General features: G+C 44.0%; 4 protein-coding genes across 5 annotated transcripts; 3 read left to right on the forward strand and 1 right to left on the reverse strand.

Annotated features, from left to right (window-relative positions):
* Positions 1 to 43: 43 nt before the first annotated feature.
* cnot10 (CCR4-NOT transcription complex, subunit 10) lies at positions 44 to 6,788 on the reverse strand. 2 transcript variants are annotated; one of them, XM_084471642.1, is made up of 19 exons: positions 6,614 to 6,788; positions 6,142 to 6,233; positions 5,835 to 5,996; positions 5,538 to 5,688; positions 5,290 to 5,426; positions 4,834 to 4,917; positions 4,642 to 4,725; positions 4,208 to 4,325; positions 3,262 to 3,411; positions 2,922 to 3,124; positions 2,497 to 2,618; positions 2,113 to 2,292; positions 1,887 to 1,967; positions 1,505 to 1,618; positions 1,272 to 1,402; positions 1,133 to 1,165; positions 902 to 1,026; positions 718 to 793; positions 44 to 632 (listed from the first exon to the last, which is right to left on the reverse strand). In XM_084471642.1, the coding sequence occupies exons 1-19, from the start codon at positions 6,627 to 6,629 to the stop codon at positions 436 to 438; spliced, it is 2,256 nt and encodes a 751-aa protein (XP_084327768.1). In that variant the 5' UTR covers positions 6,630 to 6,788; the 3' UTR covers positions 44 to 435. The 2 variants fall into 2 exon arrangements, with proteins under 2 accessions (XP_084327768.1, XP_084327767.1); XM_084471641.1 differs by having other exon boundaries at positions 902 to 1,029.
* Positions 6,789 to 7,444: 656 nt separating this feature from the next.
* calhm6 (calcium homeostasis modulator family member 6) lies at positions 7,445 to 9,983 on the forward strand (the record flags this gene model as incomplete). The annotated part of the gene is made up of 2 exons (XM_084471484.1): positions 7,445 to 7,993; positions 8,259 to 9,983. The coding sequence occupies 2 exons, from the start codon at positions 7,445 to 7,447 to the stop codon at positions 8,670 to 8,672; spliced, it is 963 nt and encodes a 320-aa protein (XP_084327610.1). The 3' UTR covers positions 8,673 to 9,983.
* Positions 9,984 to 10,525: 542 nt separating this feature from the next.
* On the forward strand, positions 10,526 to 12,505 carry LOC311351642 (calcium homeostasis modulator protein 5-like). Its single transcript, XM_084471820.1, has 2 exons — positions 10,526 to 11,104; positions 11,827 to 12,505. Exons 1-2 carry the CDS (start codon positions 10,562 to 10,564, stop codon positions 12,217 to 12,219), a joined length of 936 nt encoding a protein of 311 aa, XP_084327946.1. The 5' UTR covers positions 10,526 to 10,561; the 3' UTR covers positions 12,220 to 12,505.
* Positions 12,506 to 13,538: 1,033 nt separating this feature from the next.
* rwdd1 (RWD domain containing 1) lies at positions 13,539 to 16,501 on the forward strand. The gene is made up of 7 exons (XM_084472284.1): positions 13,539 to 13,696; positions 14,084 to 14,149; positions 14,697 to 14,827; positions 15,033 to 15,176; positions 15,366 to 15,498; positions 15,600 to 15,662; positions 16,137 to 16,501. Exons 1-7 carry the CDS (start codon positions 13,624 to 13,626, stop codon positions 16,247 to 16,249), a joined length of 723 nt encoding a protein of 240 aa, XP_084328410.1. The 5' UTR covers positions 13,539 to 13,623; the 3' UTR covers positions 16,250 to 16,501.
* Positions 16,502 to 24,537: the final 8,036 nt, after the last annotated feature.

Here is a 24,537-nt window from a genome sequence, read left to right on the forward strand (position 1 = left end):
AAAACAGACCTGACAAGGAAAACAAATGTAAGCAGAACACAGATAATGTAAATAAAATTTATTTTTTTCCCATATTTTACTTCGCCACAAAGCAGAGTCAGACAATGTACATTATATTAACAAATGCCTCAGACACCAAGTGGAAAGTAAAAAGTCAAGAGCTGGTATTAAAAGACTGTTTTCCCCTTCCCAATTCATAATTCCGTGCGGAATCATAGGGTTTAAGTCCACCATCAACTCACCACCATCAGCCTTTAGCGTGTCACACTAGAAGGGGCCTATGGGCGGGGTTATATGGCTGTTGATGCTGAGAGAGACGCAGCATTATAAATAATATTTCCATAAAATGGGTGGAGGGGCACACTGGGCGACATGGGGTGTTTGTTAGTTTGTCGTGCGGAGCAGCGGACAGGTGTGGCAGGGGGTGGGTGGGGTTTATTTGCGTTGCACTTGTGTGAAGGAGGAGGAGGAAGAGGAGGTGCTGGAGGAGGAGGGGGTCTGGATGGGCTGGACCGGCTGGGAAGACTGGAACATTTGGGCCGGCTTCTTCCGTGTGTCTGGGGAGGCCGTCTGCAGCGTCGCCGGCAGGAGCTGGTTTCTCTTGATGATCTGCAGCGCCAGCTGGGTGTTCCCTGATTGGACGGACGGAGGGGTCAGGAAACAACTTAACAAAAAAACACTTGACCGCAGTTAAAACAAGAGTTAGGGGCCTCTCACCATTCTGCAGCTCTAAGTACACGCCGAGGAGGATGGCTTCTGGGGGAATTTCCTTTGTGTTCACCATCAACGCCGCCTTGGAGGCGAAACAAAAACACAAACAAAGCATGAATCAGAGGTGGGGTTAGCCGGGATGCTTTTGCCGGTTTCTCCTCTTACGCTAAACCAGCATCTCCGTTCGTACCTGATGAAGGCACTTGCGCGCCTTGTCGTACTCGCTCCTCAGACAGTAGGCGCTGCCCAGGTTGAAGAGCATCATGGCCCGCGCCGCTGTCACACTGCTCGGGTAGCACAGCGGCGTCTGTTTGGCTGCTGCGGAACACACACACACACACAATTATTAGTTAATCTCAAAATTAGCGAGGGTGAAAACTGCACCGATAAGAACGCCGTGTAGCGGGAGAGGTCCACTCACACGACTCCACGGGCTCGTCCCCTTTGTCTGATCCTGTGAAGGGAAAGCGACAACAGTGTTGAGAATTAAAAAAACAACAACAACAAAAGACAGATTACAGTGGCCTTGCAGAGAAAGGTGTATGGGTGGGGGGCCTGACCTTGGTCCTGCTCGCTGGTCAGAACCCCTAGCGAGACGTCTGTGACGTTCTCGGGGTTGAGGTGGGCGATGGCGTCAGAGATCCGGTCCAGGGCGATGAGCGCCTCGGCGGCATACAGGTGACCCAGGAACCTAGAAGAAGAAGAGGCACAGTGAACGCCCGACGTGAGTCACGGTAGGGGATGCATTTCATGTGGCAGGTTGATGCGGTTTCAATGTTAGAGCACTGCTTACTTGAGGGACCCAGACACCTTGGCCTGGTGGAGGAGCTTCTCAGCGTGGGTAAGGGCCATGAGATTGTCCCCCAACGCTAACCCCACGTAGGCGCTGCACGCCAGGATGCAACACCTGGGGAGGGGGAGCGGAAACGTTATAAACCCAGCCTAGCCAAGAGGTTAAGATAAACAGGGAAGTGTCCGATAAATGCTAAACCTCAAGCGACTTTCATAGTTTTCCATAGCACCAAATTCTGTCTCAAGCATTTGAATAAGACGATGGGGACGGCGTACAAAACAACAAGCAATGACGATGTACCATTGTTGGATAGAACGAGGATTTGGTTTGTGAGACAGATGAAAGACGTAGAACTGAAATGACAGCAAGAATGTAATGTCACCTGAGGTTCTCCACCTCCTGTTTTCGAAGAGGGGATGACGGTGCCGCGGACAAGAACTTATCGGCCTCCTGCCCCTTCCCACTGGACACACACACGCACACACATGCACACTTAGAATAATACAGCAAAGTAGTTCACTAGCATTTAATGGACATCAAAGTATAACATAAGGGATTTGCGGAATTCTTCCAATGATTAATGAGTGCACAATATGCATCTGGCTGACCTGCAGGCGTCACTGTTTTCGCTGCCGCTCTCGGTGCTCCCTGATTGGCTGGAGTTCTTGGAGCCGTTCTCGGCCTTACTCTCCTGCGGCGGGCTCTCAGGGAGGAGCAACAGGGCGTTCCGCAGGCAGATTGCTGCAAACTCCATACTGGCTACGGGGATGGCGGACGACTGGCCCTCGCTGCGTGGTCACAACAGAAAGACCAACCATTAACACAACACATTTCAGTGCAGTAACCCCACGAGTACATAGAGTAGCATGGGATGGAAGTGTGATGATACTGCCCCCTGCTGGTCAAACACAGCACATGTATGCAGGAATAGCTGAGTGGGCAGGGAAGTTAAAGGAACAAGTGATTGACTCGTACACCGAGAGCACACTGACCTGTAGATGGTATTCTGAGTTGGCTGTGATGCCAGGACTATTTTTCGATGGTAGCCCTGTCCAACAATAGACTGAACTATCCCCTTCTTGCAGGGTAATCCCTTGCTCTCTTGCTCCGAGCCCTGTTTGCACACATGCAGAATAATGTAGACGTCAACATGATTTGAAAGACAGTAAGATAGCACACTTTTTTTTTAAATATAGGATACAACTTGATATTGGGAAATTCAAATTCAGGAAAATGATTGTAAGTAATTGCAATAGATAAAATATGCTATTTGACCTGGGAGTAGATTGATAATAGCAGTCTGGATGTTGCAAATAGGGTAAATATTTGTCTAAAGAAAAGATCTTACGGATCAAAACCACTGCCAGAGGAACGACTTTAGGTCAGGCTGATAGCAGTTCCGTGGACTCATTCTTACCCCTTTATTCGCAGCGATGCAGCACTCTGCCAACCTCAGCCATAGTCTGGGGTTAGAGTGGTAGACCTGCACCGCCTCCATCAGGCACTCAAACGCCGCCAGAGGTCTGCCGATGTGGAGCAGCTGAATCCCACAGTTATACAGCAGCTCGTAGCGCTTGTTCGCTAGCAGGGCGCACATGGGGATACCTGCAAACTTCTTAGCTAAAAGAGAAAAATCTGCATTAGGGTGACGCCGTCATAGATCTGTGACCACCTACACAACGGCGTCGTACAGACACATTGACATTTTTTGTCGCAGGCATAGTTGTAGCAAAGGGGACACTTTGGTGGTGACTCACATTGCCCACTGCCGCCGTCGCCGAGCTGTGCGCACGTGTGGTCGTTCTCCTGCAGGGCCTTCTTGAAATAGAAGATACCCAGGTTGTGTTTCCCCATGGCAAAGTGTATGCAGCCCAGGTTGTTCCAGAACATACATCTCACACATTCTCCTGCGGGAAGACGAGTCAGTTAACAAGTGGGAAATCACATGATTGAGAGCGGCTTACGTGATTGGATTGGAGTCGTTTCAGAATGACGGAAATTAAAACCACTAGAGATGAACTGATCATGAACTGTTATATCACAGATTCCTTGTAAAACTGGGGCAGCACTGGGTTTATTAACCTGGCTATAGGAACACATAAAGGATAGATATATAAAACCTATTTCTTAGTCACGATCATTTTATAATTATAATTATTATTATATGATTATTATTAAGCCTAGGCTTTTATCATCTTCATTGCCATTCTAGACCATGCCATTCTTCAAATGTTTATTTAATAAACTTGATCTGGCAATGGACAAAGATGATGCTAACTAAACTCACAAATGTAATTTAGATTGAGTTCCGCTTGTTTTAAATAAAGCAGAAGGATTAGTGGGGAAATTAAATTATATTTTCCTATGAAATTATAGATAGTTTCACCCAACATGGGGATGTGTGAATAATGACAAGTGAAAGATAACTCATCTTTTGCACACACACACACACACAATTCACAGAGGAATTATGTTAAAATGCACGACAACCATTAATTATCTCAGTGCCTGAACATAATGAAGGCTTGTCTTGACTGCTCCTGTAATCTGCACATTTTTGAGTCACATACATTTTTTTAGGCCTCATTAATGGTGTCGGTAATGGTCGAGCATGGCTGAAAACAAACCATTAATAAAATGTCATGTCACTTTCATGAGGACATGGCTGGATAGAGAGGTGGATAGAGAAGAGAGTGGACTGACCTGTCTTGATGGGCCCGGGATGCTCCGCTATGTTTGAGCTGTTGAGCAGCTTCACTGCCTTGCGGTAGTTCCCCCTCAGGTACTCAAAGTTGCTCTTGAGGAAGAGTGAGGGTGCAGACTAGCAACAGAGAGAAAGGAAACTACACTGGTCACTTATTGCCAATATAGAATACTGAAACCATCCATTACGTTCATCCAACATGGTCAGGCAAACCTTGTGGTTTACATTGGAGTGAGTGGGTTTTTTGCATCAGTGCCAATAACATGTTTTAGCCTTTTTTAGAGGTTTGATAAATTGGCATTGCTGTTAGGTACAGCTTCCACCCGAAGGAGGGCAGACCAGTTGCAATCCTCTATGCTGTTTGAATGGCTCAATGCAAAATATGTCAAATGCAGATTAAAATAAGAAAGAAATATCCAATGTCCAGACTTACATTTCCTGCCGTGTTCATCACCGATTTGATCTCCCTTTTACACGCCTTGGAGGATTTCATCTGGATATAGGCCCGAACTTTGTACTGCAAGAAAATTAAAAAGGAAAATGGGTATTAGCCGTCATCTCAAGGCCTACGGGTGAGTCACTGACTAGCTTTAAGCTAGTGTTGAATCATGTATTATGTTGATACCTGGTGAATCTTTGACTTGGCTGCCTCAATCATGGCCATGAGATCGGCCTTCTGGTGTCCCCCATCCTTGTTTGAATTATTGCTCTGAAACAGAATGGAGGATATTAACATCAACACAACTGAAGTTGAAGAAATGTATTAATTGTTTACATGTGAATACTCATTGGTTGAGTCAACATGTAAGCCAACATAGTTACGGAATGTCTTGCATCATCTACTTTCTCCCAAGCAGATAGGTCCACATTTGGTTTATGCATGAAGTATCAAGCAGTCTGTATGTATGTATATTCTGAATAATGACTGCCATAGCCCATTCATTGGTTCAACATTATGTCTCTGCATCCTCAACTACCCATAATTGCACTCCAGGGAACGGTTTGATCAGGACCCGGGCAAAGTTGAGCATGATATCTTAGCCAGCCCAAAACAACTAAATCCCATCTTATCAGCACATACCTCTCCTTTGCCATTTTTCTGGTTGCCTTGCAAGGCAAGTTTGTCGAGCACTGCCAGGAGATGGAGAGCCTTCTCTGGTTGGAATGTGAGCAGGTACAAATCCACCAGCAGAAAGCAAACCACCTGAGCAAAGCGTTCTACAAGGACACATGGGCACAATCAGGCAATGGCAAACCAACGAAACACCGCAATGTTAATGTTAGTATTGTGGCATTGCGGGAAATGCGACTGTCACAGACATCACGTACCAAAGGGTTCCAGAAACTGGTATAGCTTCTCTCCTATTGAAATGGCCTCAGAGTACTGGCGCAAATGGTAGTGAATGATGGCTTGATTGTGGTACAACAAACTATTTTCAACATCATCCAGGCCATCGATGTCTTCCACTGATGTGTGAACCTTAATGGTTAAAAGCAAAAGGAGTAATCAATGATATGTAAGCCAGTGGTGTAATCAACAGTAAGCCAGTGGTGACTTTTGACCATGACAGGAAATATGTTCAACACAAATTGTATATCAGCTATGGCAGCCCGCAATTGTTATACCTGGTTTTTCATTGCCATGAGTGTCTGCTTCAGAGTCCCTGTAGTAGTTTGACCACTTTTGTAGAATTCTGCGATAGCCTTATTCATTGCAATCTTGTAATCCTCTTTGTTGATCTCTTGCAAAGTGGTAAGGTGCTTGATGGACTCATCGTACTTTCCAGCCTGTCAACATTCAACATACAATGATCAATGACACCTGGAAACGTGTATGTTGAAAGACACTCATAATAGAAGTACAGAAATGTAGGTCATAGAACAATTTGACCAAAGACTGAACCGTGCGTTGTTTAACGTGTGGCTGAATTACCGTGAAGGCTTCATATGCACTGACGGCTATTTCTCTTTCTTGGTCTGCATTCCCAGGAGAAAATGAACCATCCTGCTTGGCCTCGTTTTGCTCTGAAAATTAGAAATGGTAAATATAAATGTCGTATATTACATCGCTGTCCTAAACATGAAAGAGACCCGTATCTGTTAGTAGATCCCATAAACACAAGCGAGATGTGCAGGCGACCCCTGTCAGCCAGAGTTCCATCAGCATGAATCTGAGGTCAGCATGAATGGATGAATACTACATGAGATTTACTAAATACTACAGGAGATAATGGAAGGCTTGCTTAGAAAGCTTTTGGCAGACGACCAAATACGTTTCCTAAAAACGTGACAGGTTTCCACAGTGAATACGTGACGGACATCTGAACCGAACCACATCAACACGACCACCTCACGGTAACACAGCGCTAGCCCGCTAGCCAGCTAACGTTAGCCGGGGAACTTACCTGTACTTTCTGCCATCTCTATCTATCAACTCCAGCTGAAGACGAAGACAGTGGTTCAATTTGTGCGAGGAATTAAATAATCCGCCAATCGACGTCAACTGGCGCAGCAAGAAACATATAGGGTAACCCAATATGTGCAATCAAACGTTTAATACGGGGGACGGCTATCCGAAATCTGTCCGCTCTAAACAGATTCTTCTTCGCATATTAAAGAGAGCTTGCAGACGACGCTCCGAAGTCAGACTGCGCCCCCTGCTGGCCTGGAGAATGATCGGCGGTCACAAGCAGACGCAGAAATCAAGTGTGGTGGATGACTGCACATTAACAGATTGATGTGTGGGCCAACCTAGTAATTCCAAGTCAATAATTCCCACAATAATGTACCGCTAAAAGGCACACATACGCACAGTTTGAGAACCAATGGTATACAGTGATTAATTTAGTTTGGGCAGTGGGCAATGGCAATGATTTGGGGGTTGAGGGTGGATGGATGGGTAGGCCTATAAGGAAGTTATACAAAAAACTAATAAATGAACGTGAACAGTTCATTTTACGGGACTGTGAACTAAAAAAATCAAAATTGTGAAATATGAACATGATTAACATGATTTGTTAATCTGTAATTAATAATTAATAATTAATCATTTTAAACTGAACTGAACTTTTAGGTAAAGCTTTTTAAAAGTGTGAACTTGCACAACACTGCTTATGATACATAACGAAGTTGAAAAGGGAGTGATACATTTCCTTTATTTAAATAGGGAACCATGCACACAACTTTTTTAAACGGTCCTTTCGGTTTAGTTTCTGGACGGCTGTACACAGAGAAGGATGGATAAGTTTCAAGCAGCGGTCAACTTCGTCAAAGGACAAACCAACCTAGGATGCGGTTTAATCGCCCTGCTTACAGCTGGAGGTGAAAAGATATTTTCAACCGTTGTGTTCAAGTGCCCTTGCAGCCACTGGAATTTTGCATATGGCATGGTATTCCTATTGGTACCCGCTCTGGCACTCTTTGTATTGGGTTACTTGTTAAATCAAAAAACGTGGAAGTTAATGACAGGACTATGTCTCCAAAAATCGAATTTATGCCAGTGTAAGAAGTTATTGGCCCGCACAATAGTTTTCTATCAGATCACGGCCACAGCGGCCGTCGCACCTTTCAGCTGGATTGCGGTGGCACTACTTAACGGGAGTTATTTTGAGTGCGCCATGACAGGCTTAAATGTAACGCTATTCCAAAAGCATCTATGTGGCGACGGAGACACCATGGATAAGTTGTGCCGACAAGAGTTGCATACATTTCCCTGCGGTGGATCAAGCCTCGTATCCACAACAGTCACGGACAGTGTCCTGGCCAACCTCCGCGCTGAGTCGCAGGTAATAGATAAGAACATACATGATGTTTCCTATCATTTAATTGCAGAGATTTATTGTTGAGAATCCTTGCGAATTCTTGGGCAACAAGTAAAGTAGACCTGCAATATAAACTCTATTCCATGTAGGCCTACTTTACTTATTGAGGTTTTTTTTAAGCAGAACGTTTGCCTTATTCCTACCCAAAAGTTGTCCTGTCTTTACAATCGAAATTTGAGTTGAATCTAGAAATCTGCCTTGTCATTTAAAACGTTGACATGCCTTTCAGATTATCGGCTGGGTGCTCATCGCCTCCATCGTCTTGTGCAACCTGACGCTGATATGTTTTGCTCGATGTCATTCGCCCGTCAGCTTCCACCACCTCAAATTCTGGCAGATGTACAGGCAACAGGAGAGCGACCTGCTGAAGTCCTACTCTGTACAGCACGCCAAAGAACTTGCGGACAGAAACGTGAAGAGCTTCTTCCAACAGCAACCCCCAGAAAACATAGTAACTCCACCCAGCAAGGCTTGGCAGAACATCTCCTCCTTCTACAGGTTCAGACCCAATGAACACTTCTACAGCCCCATGCACGAGTACGTAGAGCACCCTGACCCCCGTGCGTCGGTCAGGTCACATGGTCCGTGTTTGGACAACCCCTTAGTGCTGGGCTTTGTGGATCAGGGTGACACGGGGATGTGAATAACAAGCATGACATATTAAACAGTCTTTTAGGAAGCAGGAAGTCCGTTCATTATTTTAAATAATTATATTCTTTAAATCTGGTGATGTCATCCAAAATAATTCCCACACAGTAGGCCTATATGCCAATTTTTCTAGATACAACAAAATGTTTAAAATACTGGCGGCTGTGTAATTTGTACACTGTTTGAGGTGTTCAACAGGAAATGTCTGTGGGGCTGCCAGCTGTTTGAACAAAACAAGAGTTGCAAACATCCGGTGCACTGGTGGTGTACGCTACTTAAAAAGTTATAGACTTGGCAGCTTGGGGGCTCAACCTTACCATACATGTAGTGACCCCACCATGGGCCATATGCTACATGTCATTCCCCTTTATTCTCCAACCCACTTCCTTGTTTCTCTTCACTGTCCCATCCATCAAGGCACAAAACAGCCCATACATATATATATATATATATATATATATATATATATATATATATACCACCAGTTCTCAAAGTGCATAATGCATATGCATACACACAAGGGAGTGAGAAAGCACTTCAGCCACAATTATTGACAAGTGCCTTTTACTGTCTCCACCCGGGTTCTGAAGAACTGCCATTTTGGAATAGATAACTGAATTCCGATTTCAGCTTAAATGATGGCTCTAGCCAGTGTTGAATCGTTGTTTTTTGCAGGTGAGCTATTTTTTTTAAATTTTGTATGCATTTATGAATGGCACTTTTGTGGGTAGCTTTGTGGATGTCATTGTGCTTTTGTGTGACAGAAGGTGTGATTAATAATAATCATGTGATTATACATATATGCTTCTATTCACAGAACACGAATCAGTTGCACCAAGACTCCCATTTATTATTTGATTATGTTTCTATGTTTCTTGTAACGGTTATTTTGTAATTGATTCAATGGTTCAAAGAGCCTGGATGTTGTGTTGCTTTGCTTGGCTTTTGTTTTCCAGATTCACGTTATCAGGGGGTGACTCTGTGCTAGTTCTCCTGTTGTTTGCCTACCCTGGCAGGAGAGGGTTATCAGCTCCGCCGAGGATTAGCCTGCTGGCTTTATATGGTAAACCCTTTTTAGTCAGGCATACTGTCTCTCTTCGCACACTGGGGGATTGACTTTTGCTTTCGGTCTTTGTGCCTCTTGATTGTAGTGTGAGTAGTGTAGTTTTGATTGTGCCGTTTCAGTTTAGTCTTATGTTTGGTTTCATCTTGTGTTTACATACAACATCCCCACAGCACACTTTACACTCTTCCATGCACCACACTCAAAACTGATACACTGATATACAGATTACATGTAATAATATTTCTAATAAATGTCTTACTTGATCCGTTACTCATGAATGGACTCTTGTCTTTGTTGCGTTCAGTGAGCCTGGTTGCAACAACTTTAAACTTGAAGTACTTCTAGGGTTGTCCCTCCTTATGACGTCACTTTGTCAACATAGATCTTTCAGAAAACCAGATAGGCCGGCCTTACCGGCGTGTTGCAACGCCGGCAAACCTGGGAGAGCAGTAGAGGGGAAGAAAAGGAAAAGCAGTGAAAGCAAAAGGGAACTGAGAATGGAGTAAAGATGCAGTCAGAGGGAAGGCTCGGAATGGGGGGAGCAATCCTTCTCCATACTACTTCCTCTGAGAGCATTTGTAGAGTGGAAAAATGTGTCGAAGCGGCAGAGCAACGAGGGGAGGAGTGAGGCAGGAAGAAGGGAAGAGAAAAAGAGCCAAAGGGAGGGGCAGAGATCCACACAAGACAATAGATGAGATTTTGCTCAGCCGAGGAAGACAGCGCAAGAGCAAGGGTGTGGACAATTTGTAGACCTAAATTAATCGGCAACCATTTGACTTTTATTTACTTTTTTGGACGAAAAACAACAACAATCCACCATGGATAACTTCCAGACTGTGCTGCGCTTTTTCATGAACCAGAAGGCCACCATCGGCTACAGCTTCATGGCCCTTCTAACCATCGGCGGAGAGAGAGTCTTCTCCATGGTCTCCTTTCAGTGTCCCTGCAACCACGACCAGAACTTTGCTTACGGGCTGACCTTCCTTCTGGGCCCAGCTGCGGTGCTGCTGGTCATGGGCCTGTTCTTCAGCTCGCGGATGTGGAGGCTCTACACAGGCTGTTGCCTGAACCCCATGAAGCTCTGCCCTCGGGGGAACTGCTTCCACTGCCTCAGGGTGTTCCTCAGTATCTCTACTGGTGCCTGCGTGGCCCCCATAATGTGGCTGTGCGTGGCCCTGCTCAACGGGACCTTTTACGAGTGTGCCGTCAGCGGCCTGGATGAGAACCTAGTGGTAAACCTTTTCTGCAAGAACAAGACGCTGATATGCCGCGAGGAGCTGGCCCGGGTGCCGTGCGAGCGCTCCAAACTTAGCAGTGATGAGCGAATAGAACTTCTGCTAATGTTCAGGGCCCAGTCACAGGTGAGAGATGCTCTCCCTACTGAGGAATGTCCTTCTTAATTTCTCTGGTTATCAGCTTCCTATGCCACTTAAGGTTGTATCAGGACATCTGACATCTGATGTAAATTACATCTAAACAAATGTGTTTTTATACTTGTCAGTTTTTGTCATGCACCATTGTGAACCATTGGGTTGTCAAGGTACTCCCACTATCAAATTTACATTTCTGATTCACACTTCTCTTATAAAGATGTTCTATGTCCTACATCCTGTTTTACGTGGGCATAAGATAATCCTTTATTAGTCCCACAGTAGGGAAATTTGCACGTGTTTGGCATGTGTCATAACAAAATTGCAACAGTAGCAATAACAAGAGGTTTTTTTTTAAGAACATGTAGGACCAAAAAAAAATCAGGACTCAAAGCATGTGACTTTATTGAATATACACCAGCAAACAGAAGGTGTACACACACACACAGCATGGCACACAAGTGACAACATAGTTACCATTTAAAGTTGGGATACGCAAACACACACACCGGACTCTGACAGCCTGCACTTCATCAAGCATATAGTTTCATGGATGAAAACATAAATAAGGACAGCAAAGAGAGAAGACTGGTGCCTGTATATACCAAGAAATTTTCATGTGGTTATGGCAAGTATGTGTTCTTATTTTTCCACTGTGTTTGTGTGTGTGTGTGTGTGTGTGTGTGTGTGTGTGTGTTTGTTGCGACGGGCAGATCCTGGGCTGGTGTATCATCATCATAGCGGCCATCTTCGGCTTGCTGGGAACATGCTACAAAAACTGCCGCTCCCAGGTGAGCTACCTGCAGCTCAAGTTCTGGAAGGGCTACATCGAGAAGGAGAAGGAGCAGTTTGACATCTTTGCCAGCGATTACGCCTCCAAGCTAGCCGCCAGGAATCTCCATAGCTTCTTTGAGAACAAGGACCCCGATCCCTTCCCCTTCCCCAACCACAAATCTTGGGAAGAGATCTCCACCCTGTACACATTCTCCAAGAGTGAGCAGTGCTACAGCACCCTGCAGAGGTTCGTGGAGCGAGGAGACCGAGACTTTAGCCCCGAGAAGAGACCGGTCTTGGACAAGGATTCCTACGGAATTGAGATGGCCTAGAATCAGATCCATGCTTATGCCAATGCTGCCTTCCCATTGAATAAGATGGAGGCAGACACATGGATACATTATGCTATTATGGCAACACTATTCTCCTATTGTTTGTGCATGTATTACTCAGGGGGATGCCTTTCAAACGGGTTGGAATCCAACAAAGGGGACTCTCAATATGTTATTACCAAAGAATGCAAGGGAGGCCATTGCAGAAAACAAGACGGGATTTTTTCTGTTGAATGGGCCCCCTCTTAGACTATTTAAGGGCTTAACCACTACTATACAAAATTAAGTATCTCTGTAAACTGTTACTGATATGAAGAAATGCAATGATGAATGAAGATGCTCTTTTTATTTATATCTGACCACTATTTCCTGTTGTACAACATCTGGATCAGAAAATCAATATGTAGGCCTACAGAAATCAGTGTTTTAAAATACCTTGTAGTATGAGGTCTAAGTTGCACTGTCTTTAACAATCTTTGATATGTTGCAACTCGTTTTCGGCATTTCTGACATACACAGTGCTGCCTTATGGAACTTCCATGCTTTTCCAATGGAATTGTTACCCACCCTTAAAAAGGGGGAATGAATGGAAATCCACATACCATGTAAGCCTATACAAAGAAAATAACATGTCTAACAGCTCCAGCTTCTTTTTGAATAAAAACCAACATGCCTCAACATGCTCTGCATTTTAAGCACACCTTTCTGAAGCCTCTCGTTCTAATAAAGTAACATTTTACTCATGTTTTGCATTCAATAGACAACATCTGCAAACAAACAGTATAATAGAACCTTAAAACATCTTCAGTCCGTAGGATCATGAATGACATCATATGGCTCAAAGGGGACACATGGAGCTCTGAGGGTTTGATGGGCGTGGTCTGCACTCTTCTCCCTTTCACCCGCCCCAAACAAAACTTACAAGCTGCTTTGTTTACATTCAACACAGCCTGCTAAACATTGGCGGTTGAACCACTATTTGAGCATATAGATTTAGTTATGGACTGACTTGATTTGTCTTATTTTGAATATATAAGTAAAACACTTTACAATCGCCTCGCTTGCTGCAGTGTTTTTTTCCTTGTAGAAAATAGTCTTTATTGTCCTCGTAAAGTTTGTATAATTCATTTTTATTCGTATTTTGATTTCGATCGTTTTACCATTATTATACAATTAATAAATAATATAAACACGATGATGGTGATCAGACCCTCTGAGTAGATGTACGATGTGATCAGACCCTCTGAGTAGATGTGCGATGTGATCAGACCTTCTGAGTAGATGGACGATGTGATCAGACCCGCTGAGTTGATGGACGACGTCATCGAGCTTGGAGTGCGGACCAGCACACGTTAGCGGGGATGATTCTGATGAGTTATTATTGATTATTGAAGATATAACAAAATGACAGATTACGCAGAAGAGCAGAGAAACGAGCTGGAGGCGATAGAGTCAATTTATCCGGACTCGTTTACAGGTTAGAAGTGGACGGATGAATCTAAGAGCAGAAGCCTGATAACTCTAGCTAAATTTAGCTCTTTGGCTAACTCGTTTTAGCCATGCCATTTAACTGTGCTGCCAAAACTATTATATATCTAATGATTAAAAAAAAAAATAACAAACGCGACTTAACTCGACCATGTTACCATGGTTAGGATGTGTAACTGTTTGGTTTGATGCGTATCTTTGGAATATCTACCTTAGGTTGCAAGAGGCTCATGCTGACTGCTAGACATGTATACACTTTAGGTTTAACACTACCTACTACCTTCTCTGCGGTACCTCCTCTGTGTCTTTAGTGTTGTCAGGTGAGGTTTAACATAATTTACTACCTGTCATGTGTTTCCTCCTCTCTGTCATGTAGTTCTCTCAGATGAGCCCATCAGCTTCACTATCACTGTTACATCAGACGAAGGAGAAAACGACGAAAGTAAGTACATGACTTGGCATTGATTGACCGTAGCCTTTCAAGATTTTAAACGAATTGCCTTAAAGTATAAAATGTGCAACCAACCACTGTTATCAATATTATGGCTGTAATGTACATTCATTTATTCATCTTTTTCAAAAATCTCTTTGAAGAGATCACAGCTACTGTCAAAGCTACATTTCTTTAGGTGGTACACATTTAGATTGAGCTCACTATGTATACTGCCATCTCTGTGGTCTCTATTAGGCCCCAATCGTTTTGTAATGTGCGTATATGCCAACAGTGATATGGTAATTTCCCATGGCCTAGCTAATTTAACATTTGTGTCGTCATAAGTTACTCACAACTCGGCTCAGTGGCGATGATGAACTGCACCACTGTGGAAAGGAAGCATTTGAAAAAATTAAAAATCCATAATATGTGTAGACAAATGGTTCAAACTCTGATACTTGACATGGAGTGGTAATGTTGGTCCTGGAAAAAAATAATATAATTTCATCTACTCAACAGCATATTTTGCATTGTCCCATAATTGTTCATCCCCCAGTCGCTGAAGCAACACTAAAGTTCACCTACGTAGAGAAGTACCCAGATGAACCCCCAGAATGGGAGATCTTCTCTCGGGAGAATCTGGAGGATGCAGACGAGGAAGAGATCCTGACCTTGCTGCAGCAGCAGGTCTGTGCTGTTTTGGGTTTCATTAGGTCATTAGGCCATGGCTTGAATATATGAATTAAATATATGTACCGCATGACACCTCTAAAGGTGAGGGAAGAGCGCCTAATGCTCTTCCCATGTGGTTCATACATCCCATATATTCGTAGATTCTTGTCAGTTGTACCATAGTGTGACTGATGGCATCCTGACCTCTCTCGGGCTGCAGGCGGAGGAGAACCTGGGCATGGTGATGATTTTCACACTAGTCACAGCGGTTCAGGAAAAACTCAATGAAATGGTCGACCAGATAAAAAACAGAAGGGAGGAAGAAAAAGTGCGTCAGGAAAGGGAGGCCGAAGAGGCTGAGAAGGTTTGTGCAGCACACTGAAAAGAAAAATCCAAATACACTTCCAGATCGTTTTTTGCATCTGCATGAAAATGAATAGTGTCTGTGAAAGGCAAGGCAGGATGTAAAAGCCTACTGGGATTTTTGTGTACATATCCATGCCTGTGTGGGGGCTTATGTGTTGTGTGTGTATGTCTTGTTCATCTATTCTAGGTAACCTTCCAAGGCACTGTGGTCAACATAGAAAACTTCCTAGCATGGAAGGCCAGGTTTGAGCTTGAAGTGGCGGAGATTCGACAGAAAAGACAGAAAGATGAGGAGCAAGCAGGGAAACTAAAACTCACCGGTAAGCATTCCGATTATGCAGCTGCATCTGCGGTCACGCTGAATGCAAATTTAAAATGTTTGAAAATGTGCAAAGAATGACGCCATATAATATCCTACCAGGTAAACAGCTCTTTGAGAGGGACCACAACCTTGACACATCTGATATTCAGTTCCTTGAAGAAGGTAAGAAGGTACCTTCAACTAGGTAAAAGAGGCTGTAGCAAATGGGCATAGTTGTTCAGCTCAGCTTTTTGATAACAATGATGAACACAACATATAATGTGAAAGTGGTTTAGATTGTAAACATAAACATTGATGCCACATTGGCCTTTGGATGGTACGTCAACTACGCCACCATATTTGAGAGGCAAAGACTGGCCTTGAGCAAGTAAAGCATAATGATTTAATATAAATATAAAAGTGGCTCATTGAAATTGGTTGAGAAATGTCAACGGTGCAGTGCTTTTTATCCGGAAAAACGACACCACACATTTTTTGTATTTGTTTACATTCTAGTCTTGGCCTATCCAATATGGCGGTGTTGTTGACGTACCGTAGCAACGGGTTGACGCTGTCAATGTGGCACCCATGAATATAAATCTATGGTTTAGCTCCTGTATTTGTATTAACAGAAATGTGTTTCTCTCTTGCTCTCAGCCGGAAACAACGTGGAAGTGGATGAGTCGTTATTCCAGGACATCGAAGACCTGGACCTGGATGAAGATGACCCAGATTTTGATCCTCTAGATATGGGCAGTGATGAGGACTGAAAAGGGAAACCGTAAAAAGGGACTCTGGTGTTGTTCACTCCAGCCAACCGGATTCGAATGACATGACACAACTGATCCCAACTTAAAATCACAAATTTTTTTTACAGACTGAACAGTTGGGATTTTAATCTTGGAGACTCCGAACAGTTGTTTGGATGGCAGCACTTTGGCAAAGTGAACAGGATGTTTAACCTGCCTGGTTATCGATTAATAACCAGAAACAAATAAATAGTTAAATGTTTGTTCAATATGCTTTTGGTTGGTTTGTGTTGTTTTGCAGGAAGCTAATCAAGCCAATAGATGGCAGTAATGGGTTGACTAGAACAAGAATGCATGTTGGGCCATTTATTTTATAAATATATTGCTTCATTCAGTTTTTTTCTCACATTTGGTCCATACAGTTCAACACTGTTAGTCATTGTCTGCTATGTAATCCAGAGACTAATTCATAACTGAAGTTATCACAAAGTTAATTAAACTACTAAATGCAATTGACCAAGTAGTGTAAAGTAAATATTGTACCGGCTTCTTATCCGACTAAAATGTAAAATAATGTAAAATCAAATGTTTTCATTTGATTTTAAAGCAAAAATATTGTTATGGTTTGTCATCATTTGTTTCTCATTGGTGATGACATATCGTACATCACAACAGTATTGGTGACTCATTCGTATGCCGTATGAAAATGGCACAAAGAGTTTGTGAGCTTTGACTGCTGGCTCATTATGCTTGCATGCTTCTTTCCTCTGCAGAAGTAAGATGCCCATGTCTTCCAGATAAACATGAAGCAGCCAGCTGTCTTCTTGAAGGCAGGCAGAGGAAGCCTGCCCCTCTCGGCCATCCAGGAGGTTGGCCACAGAAAGTCAAGATAATAAATTCGATTTATAGAGTGGTGAGGAGCAAAAAACAAGAACAAAAATAAGTGGAGGAGGATTGTCGATTGTCCAAAGACAATCCAAAGACAATCGGAGGAGGATTGAGGATTGTCCAAAGACCTGGGTAAATAGGTAGATCTTCAGCCACTCTTTAAAAAGGGTAATTGGACCAACATTGCCAATTCCGAAGGGAGTGAGTGCCATAGGGTGGGGGCCTCAACCCCAAAAGGTCAGTCCCCATATATCTGAAACCTGGTGTGAGGGATGATGAGCCATCCGGGGTCAGAGAAACGGATGTTCCTGTAGCTGCTGAGGTCTGTTGAATAGTGGGGCAAGGGTGTGGAGGGACTTGATTACTGACATTGGACGGGTAGCCATAGCCTACTGGTTAGGGCTTCGGCTTTGAAACCGAAGGGTTGCTAGTTCGGTCCCTGACCCAGTAGGAAAAATGTGGGTGGGGGAAGTGGTTGAGCACTGCTCTCCCATGCCCACATCCACGGCTAAAGTGCCCTTGAGCAAGACACCTAACCTAACTAATTCACGGACGGGATAAATGCAGAGACCTTGTATGTGTGAGCATACTTGGCCTAAAGATCTGATTTACATTACATTTACATGACCATGGGGTACAGAGGAGACAACTGGGCCATGCAGCTGTTGGTTGGCCACAGAAAGCAGCACATTTAACATCCAGTAGCTCTCTCGGAGAGCTACCTGAGGCGAATGAGGAAAGGCTCAGTCTCTTGCTGGAGGACGGAGTGGAGTGGCGTCACCAGGGGCCTCATGTACAAAGCTTGCTTACGCACAAAAAAGCTGCGTAAGCAACTTCTCACGCAAACGTTCGGGTGTACAAAGACTGACTTGACGTGAGAAAGTGCGGTTCTCCACGCAAACTAAATGCCTGGCTTACGCACATTTCTGCTGCATTTTGTCATTTGGCGGCACATAGAGGCAATGCAGCGCAACAACATTAAGCCTACGCGATCACGAGTCATGAAGTAATATTGCAATATGAGGCGAGTTCAAAGTGGATTTGAACGTCGGAATGCGTGATCTTAAATGCGCTTCACATGCGTTATTGTTGTCGAGACGCATAATGTGACACTGTTGTTAGGCTAAACTTAAACAGACCCATAAAACTAAATTGTCAATATTGGAATTAAAAGGAAGCCCCAGCAATATTATTTTCAGTGATGGCTTGTTTATTAAACGTTACATATTTTCCGGACCACGCATGACATATGATCTCTCTTCACACATTTGTTGTGAAATTCTTGACTGCAATATTATTATGTGATGTTGAGTGGAGTAAGCACAAGCCATTGTTACTTAAAATCAATCCATCAATGAACCAGTCGGCCAATTTCGAATTATGTACATATTATTGACACATTGGGTGTATGGATACAACCTATCGTCAGCATGCATCCAAATAAATGAGAATATAAAAGCATGCGCAAAATGTGGCAATAATCGATAGGTTGACAATGGCAGTGTTGGCCTTGTTAGAAGATGGTCGCATTCAAAATTAACGGGTGTTCCGCGACTATTATGATTTTTTGGACAAAAAAGAGCCGATCCCAAATCACAGCTGCCACCCTTTGCTCAAATAGGGCGAGCTCCCAGACTCCGCCCCGCTGAGCTCTGACCCACGCTTCTCCGGGGTCAGAGCAGAGACCTTTCTTTTTACGTCCACCTTGATGTCCGACCACTTTTTTTTAATGTCAGCCACAGTTCGGCTTTCCGCCCCAACCTCATTGACCGACTTGGCAACGTTTTCCCACGCCAGTTTTTTGCTTTTGGTGCTGATTCCGGAGGAAAGAGAGCCAAACAAGATCGTATTTCTGGCCTCTACCTCCGAAATCAGCACCTCCACCTCGCATTCACTAAAGTAATTTTTTCTTCCTTTCTCCATGTTCTCCTTTCTCCTAACGAGTGCACTACTGCAGGCCTATTTATACGAATTAGCATATTAAATGAGGGAGGAGACTGGGTGGAGAGACGGGCTCGTGCATGTGCGCTCAATTTCACGTTAATTGGGATGTACAAAGAGAATCTGCGTGAAATTGTGCTTACGCAAGGATTGATACATCCGGATTTATTTGTGCGCAGCAGCTTTCCAGATTTTGGCGTCCGCAAAGTTTTAGTCAGAAATCCACGCAAGTCTTTGTACATGAGGCCCCAGGGGGGTATTCCATCAAAGTCGCTAACGAAAGCGGCGATTAGTTGATTAAGCCTGGTTAGAACTAGCGCCAACTTCCACTTGAGGCTAAAGCCGTTCCATCAACGCAGTTCAGCCGCGCATTGCTCAGGTTAGTTCAGGACTTGTACCCGGTCGTCCGGGGTTCTATCCCCACGCAAGTAATAGTAATAATAGTATACCAATAGTATACCAATAGTAATAATATAGGAAGCATTACTAGAGAAATCAAATAACTTTTCATGCCATTTATTTTCCATTTCTTTGAATATTCTTAATTAGGTAATTAATCAAATTAATAAAATGAATAAAGGGAATTACAAAATGAAGCCAACGCCAAGAATACTACACATTAGAACTCGGGTCGCACGTATCACAGGGCAAGTGCTAGACCATTCACCCAGCCGCTGATTACTGATAACGCGATAATACATCGTTTGTGTAAAAATGTGTTGAACAAATAGCCACAGTAATAATAGATAGCAATTCATTGAATTATTTCATTTGCGTCATTTAATCTTAGACCCTTAGTGAAAATATACGCTGTTTGTACTTCATATATGTACATTTATGACAAAATTGTGAGGACTGGGCTTGGCGGAACCTTCTGATGGTACAATTGTTGCTGACAGATGGATTTCTCTGAAACACCGCTCAAGTTAGCCTGACAGTTAACCTGCTCCCGACCAGGTTAGTTTGGTCGGATAAATTGCCATGGTTACTTAGCGGAGATTCCCTTAAGCCACATTAATGGAACGCAACTCTAGCTGAAAGAAGCCAGGTTAAGCAAAATAAGCCCGGCATTATCGTTAATAGAAAATGCGGATCATTTTCTTTCTCGTGTGTCTCGTTTTTCGCCCGTGCCTAAAACCGCCACTGCTTATAATGCTAAAGCCCAGTTCAGACCAAAGATTCGCGACGCAACTGCTTGCAACTCGCAACTCCTTGCGACTCCTTGCGACGAGACGGGCTGAGACGTTCTAAAAACTGGGCAGTTCACACTGCTGCACCGGGCGGCGATTAGTTTTATTTTGGTTGAGAGTAGGCTAGAGTTGCTGTGTTTCGCCATTCTCCACTACTTCTGCATTGTAGTAATTCGATGGAGCTTAGTTTGTTTAGATCCCGCTAGTTGGATACATTGCATTCTTTCGTAGTGGCGACTTCTCGACTGCAAGGGAAGCTCGGCTTCACCTAAAATTTCGAAAAATTAAATGGTCAGATATATACTGTTGTTAACATTTCATTGATTAAAAATGTGTTAGAACACGTCCATCTCGAAGACGAGTCCGTTCAGAATCAGCTGCTTATCGCAGGTCGACTGACTCGATTTCCTTCTCATACACTTACGTGTTTAATTTGCGTGTGTTTAGACAGATGGGCGCGCACACACACGCGCACCAAGCATCAGGGCAGTTGCTAGGAATTATGGGCCCCCTGAAAGAATATTGGTGTAGGCCCCCTACCCGTGTACCTGGTACCAGAGTACCCTAGGCCGAAGATCGATGATCGATTTCGTGATCGTGTCAGCTGATCTGAGGCCTTATGTTTTGGACACTCGGGTGAAGAGAGGGGCGGAACTGTCAACCGACCACCATCTGGTGGTGAGTTGGATCAGGGAATGGGGGAAGAGTCTGGACAGACCTGGTAAGCCCAAACGGGTAGTGCGGGTGAATTGGGAACGTCTGGAGGAGGCTCCCGTCCTAGAGATCTTCAACTCACACCTCCGGCGTAGCTTTTCTAGCATCCCTGTGGAGGTTGGGGGCATTGAGCCAGAGTGGGCGGTGTTCAAAGCCTCCATTGCTGAAGCTGCGGTGGTGAGCTGTGGCCTCAGGGTCTTAGGTTCCTCAAGGGGCGGTAACCCTCGGACACCGGTGGTCAGGGAAGCCGTCCGACTGAAGAAGGAGGCCTTCCGGGGTATGTTATCCCGGAGGACTCCTGACGCAGTTGCAGGGTACCGGCGGGCTCGAAGGGCTGCAGCCGCTGCCGTGTCGGAGGCTAAGCAGCGGGTGTGGGAGAAGTTCGGAGAGGACATGGAGAAGGACTTTCGGTCGGCACCAAAGTGTTTCTGGAAGACCATCCGACACCTCAGAAGGGGGAAACGGGGAAACATCCAAGCTGTGTACAGTAAGGGTGGGACTCTGTTGACCTCGACTGAGGAGGTAGGAACACTTTGAGGAACTCCTGAATCCGACTAACACGTCCTCTATGATGGAGGCAGAGCTCGAGGTTGATGGTGGTTCATCGTCAATTTCCATGGTGGAAGTCACTGAGGTAGTTAAACATCTCCGCAGTGGCAAAGCCCCAGGGATTGATGAGATCCAGCCAGAAATGCTAAAAGCTCTGGGTGTTGAGGGGCTGTCTTGGCTGACACGCCTATTCAACATTGCGTGGGAGTCTGGTACAGTGCCAAAGGAGTGGCAAACCGGGGTGGTGGTTCCCCTGTTCAAAAAGGGGGACCGGAGAGTGTGTGCCAATTACCGGGGTATCACACTTCTCAGCCTCCCTGGGAAAGTCTACTCTAAGGTGCTGGAAAGGAGGGTTCGGCCGATTGTCGAACCTCAGATTGAAGAGGAACAATGCGGTTTCCGCCCTGGACGTGGAACTACGGATCAGCTCTTCACTCTCGCAAGGATCCTGGAGGGGGCCTGGGAGTATGCCCATCCGGTCTACATGTGTTTTGTGGATTTGGAGAAGGCATATGACCGGGTACCCCGGGAGAAACTGTGGGAGGTGCTGCGGGAGTACGGGGTAAGGGGTTCACTCCTCAGGGCCATCCAATCTCTGTACTCCCAAAGCGAGAGCTGTGTCCGCGTTCTCGGCAGCCAGTCAGTTCCGTTCCCGGTGGGTGTTGGCCTCCGCCAGGGCTGCGCCTTGTCACCAATCCTGTTTGTGATATTCATGGACAGGATATCGAGGCGTAGTCGTGGTGGGGAGGGGTTGCAGTTCGGTGATCTGAGGATTGCATCACTGCTCTTTGCAGATGATGTGGTCCTGATGGCATCATCGGCCTGTGACCTTCAGCACTCACTGGATCGGCTGGCGGCCGAGTGTGAAGCGGCTGGGATGAGGATCAGCACCACTAAATCTGAGGCCATGACTCTTAGCAGGAAACCGGTGGATTGCCCTCTCCGGGTAGGAAATGAGTCCTTAGCCCAAGTGAAGGAGTTTAAGTACCTCGGGGTCTTGTTCGCGAGTGAGGGTACGATGGAGCGTGAGATTGGCCGGAGAATCGGAGCAGCGGGGGCGGTATTGCATTCGCTTTACCGCACTGTTGTGACGAAAAGAGAGCTGAGCCGCAAGGCAAAGCTCTCGATCTACCGGTCGATCTTCGTTCCTACCCTCACCTATGGTCATGAGGGGTGGGTGATGACCGAAAGGACATGTTAAAAATTATATATAAATGTTATATCTAAATCTAAATGGTATATCTAAATCGAAATGTTAAATCTAAATGTAAATGTTAAATCTAAATCTAAATGTTACATTTATATCTAAATGTTAAATGTTAAATCTAAATCTAAATCTTAAATCTAAATCTAAATGTTGTATATAAATCTAAATGTTAAATGTTAAATCTAAATGTTAAATCTATATCTAAATGTTAAATGTTAAATCTAAATGTTAAATCTAAATCTAAATGTTAAATCTAAATCTAAATGTTAAATCTAAATCTAAATGTTAAATCTAAATCTAAATGTAGATTTTTAGATTTAGACATCGAACGGACCGGGGGAGCAACACCCTGGAGTGCAGCCCGTACAGCTGCAATAACCGCCCGTTCGATGTCTAGGACTCACCGGCCATGCCCGCCTTTCACCACAAGTCCGGGGGAGGGGGGCGGGGCCGTGCGATCGTTGCCGCACGATTTGAAGCCACTGCAGTGGGCGTGGTTTCCTTGGGGATTTGAATATTTTCTAAACATTTAGCTTTACACTTGGCGACCCATTTAGATTTAACATTTAGATTTAACATTTAACATTTAGATTTAACATTTATATTTAGATTTAACATTTAGATTTAGATTTAACATTTAGATTTAGATTTAACATTTAACATTTAGATTTAGATTTAACATTTAGATTTAACATTTAACATTTACATATGAATTTAAGATTTAGATTTAGATAGGCTATAACATTTAGATTTAGATTTAACATTTAGATTTAACATTTAACATTTAGATATAAATGTAACATTTAGATTTAGATTTAACATTTACATTTAGATTTAACATTTAGATTTAGATATAACATTTCGATTTAGATGTAACTTTTATATATAATTTTTAACATGGATTTTTTTACATTTGAACATATTGTTGAAAATTACATATAACGTGTTGTTTTACATGAATTTCTGTCTCAAATGTGAGGAAAATGCGCTAAATGTGAGGAAAGTGAGCTAAATGTTGAAAATGTATCAGCTAAAAAAATGTAACCGAATTTTTACAAACGGCACCCCATAGACAGGAGGGGTATTCCATCAAAGTCGCTAACGAAAGCGGCGCTTAGTTGATTAAGCCCGGTTAGAATTAGCGCCACTTCCACTTGAGTTTATAAGCCGTTCCATCAACGCAGTTCAGCCGCGCCTTGCTCAGGTTAGTTCAAGCCAGGCTAACGTTATCCTGGATTACGCGCGTTCACGAGATATGTAACCAGCCCATAACCGTGAATGTCGAATCATGGATCAAATGTCCGAAAAGGACCAAGTGGGATCTTTTCCAGCGGCGAACAGAAGCTGCTTGTGGAGGTCTATGAGGAGTACAAGCATATAAGTAATAACTCAAAAAGGGAACAACGTAACCATTAATAGAAACAGGGAGGCTGCCTGGCACAAAAATCGGTCTGTTGAATGCATAAGTAGGCCTAGTATTAAGCATAACATATTTTAATTTAATATTGACCATGGATTTGAAAGCAGGAGTCTCGAGTTAGCGTGTCGGACTTGCACCCGGTCGTCCGGGGTTCAATCCCCGCGCATTTAATAATATAGGTAGGATTACTAGAGAAATCAAAGAACTTTTCATGCCATTTATTTTCCATTTCTTTGAATATTCTTAATTAGGGAATTAATAAAATTAATAAAGGGAATTACAAAATGAAGCCAACGCCAAGAATACTATGAAATACTCTGGACACGAACTCGGGTCTTGCATATCACAGTGCAAGTGCTAGACCATTCATCCAGCCGCTGATTCCTGATTCCGTTATAAT

Source organism: Micromesistius poutassou (genome assembly GCF_964030765.1).
Source record: "Micromesistius poutassou genome assembly, chromosome: 8".
In the NCBI taxonomy this organism is placed as follows: domain Eukaryota; kingdom Metazoa; phylum Chordata; class Actinopteri; order Gadiformes; family Gadidae; genus Micromesistius; species Micromesistius poutassou.

Coding starts and splice junctions, on each gene's coding strand:
- rwdd1 (XM_084472284.1), top strand. CDS start 13,624: ATGACAGATTACGCAGAAGAGCAGAGAAACGAGCTGGAGGCGATAGAG. Junction 14,828..15,032: donor TGACCTTGCTGCAGCAGCAG/GTCTGTGCTGTT, acceptor CTCGGGCTGCAG/GCGGAGGAGAACCTGGGCAT. Junction 15,499..15,599: donor AGGGAAACTAAAACTCACCG/GTAAGCATTCCG, acceptor ATATCCTACCAG/GTAAACAGCTCTTTGAGAGG.
- LOC311351642 (XM_084471820.1), top strand. CDS start 10,562: ATGGATAACTTCCAGACTGTGCTGCGCTTTTTCATGAACCAGAAGGCC. Junction 11,105..11,826: donor TGTTCAGGGCCCAGTCACAG/GTGAGAGATGCT, acceptor TGCGACGGGCAG/ATCCTGGGCTGGTGTATCAT.
- cnot10 (XM_084471641.1), bottom strand. Junction 1,619..1,886: donor CAGGAGGTGGAGAACCTCAG/GTGACATTACAT, acceptor CCCCCTCCCCAG/GTGTTGCATCCTGGCGTGCA. Junction 794..901: donor CGCGCAAGTGCCTTCATCAG/GTACGAACGGAG, acceptor TTCGCCTCCAAG/GCGGCGTTGATGGTGAACAC.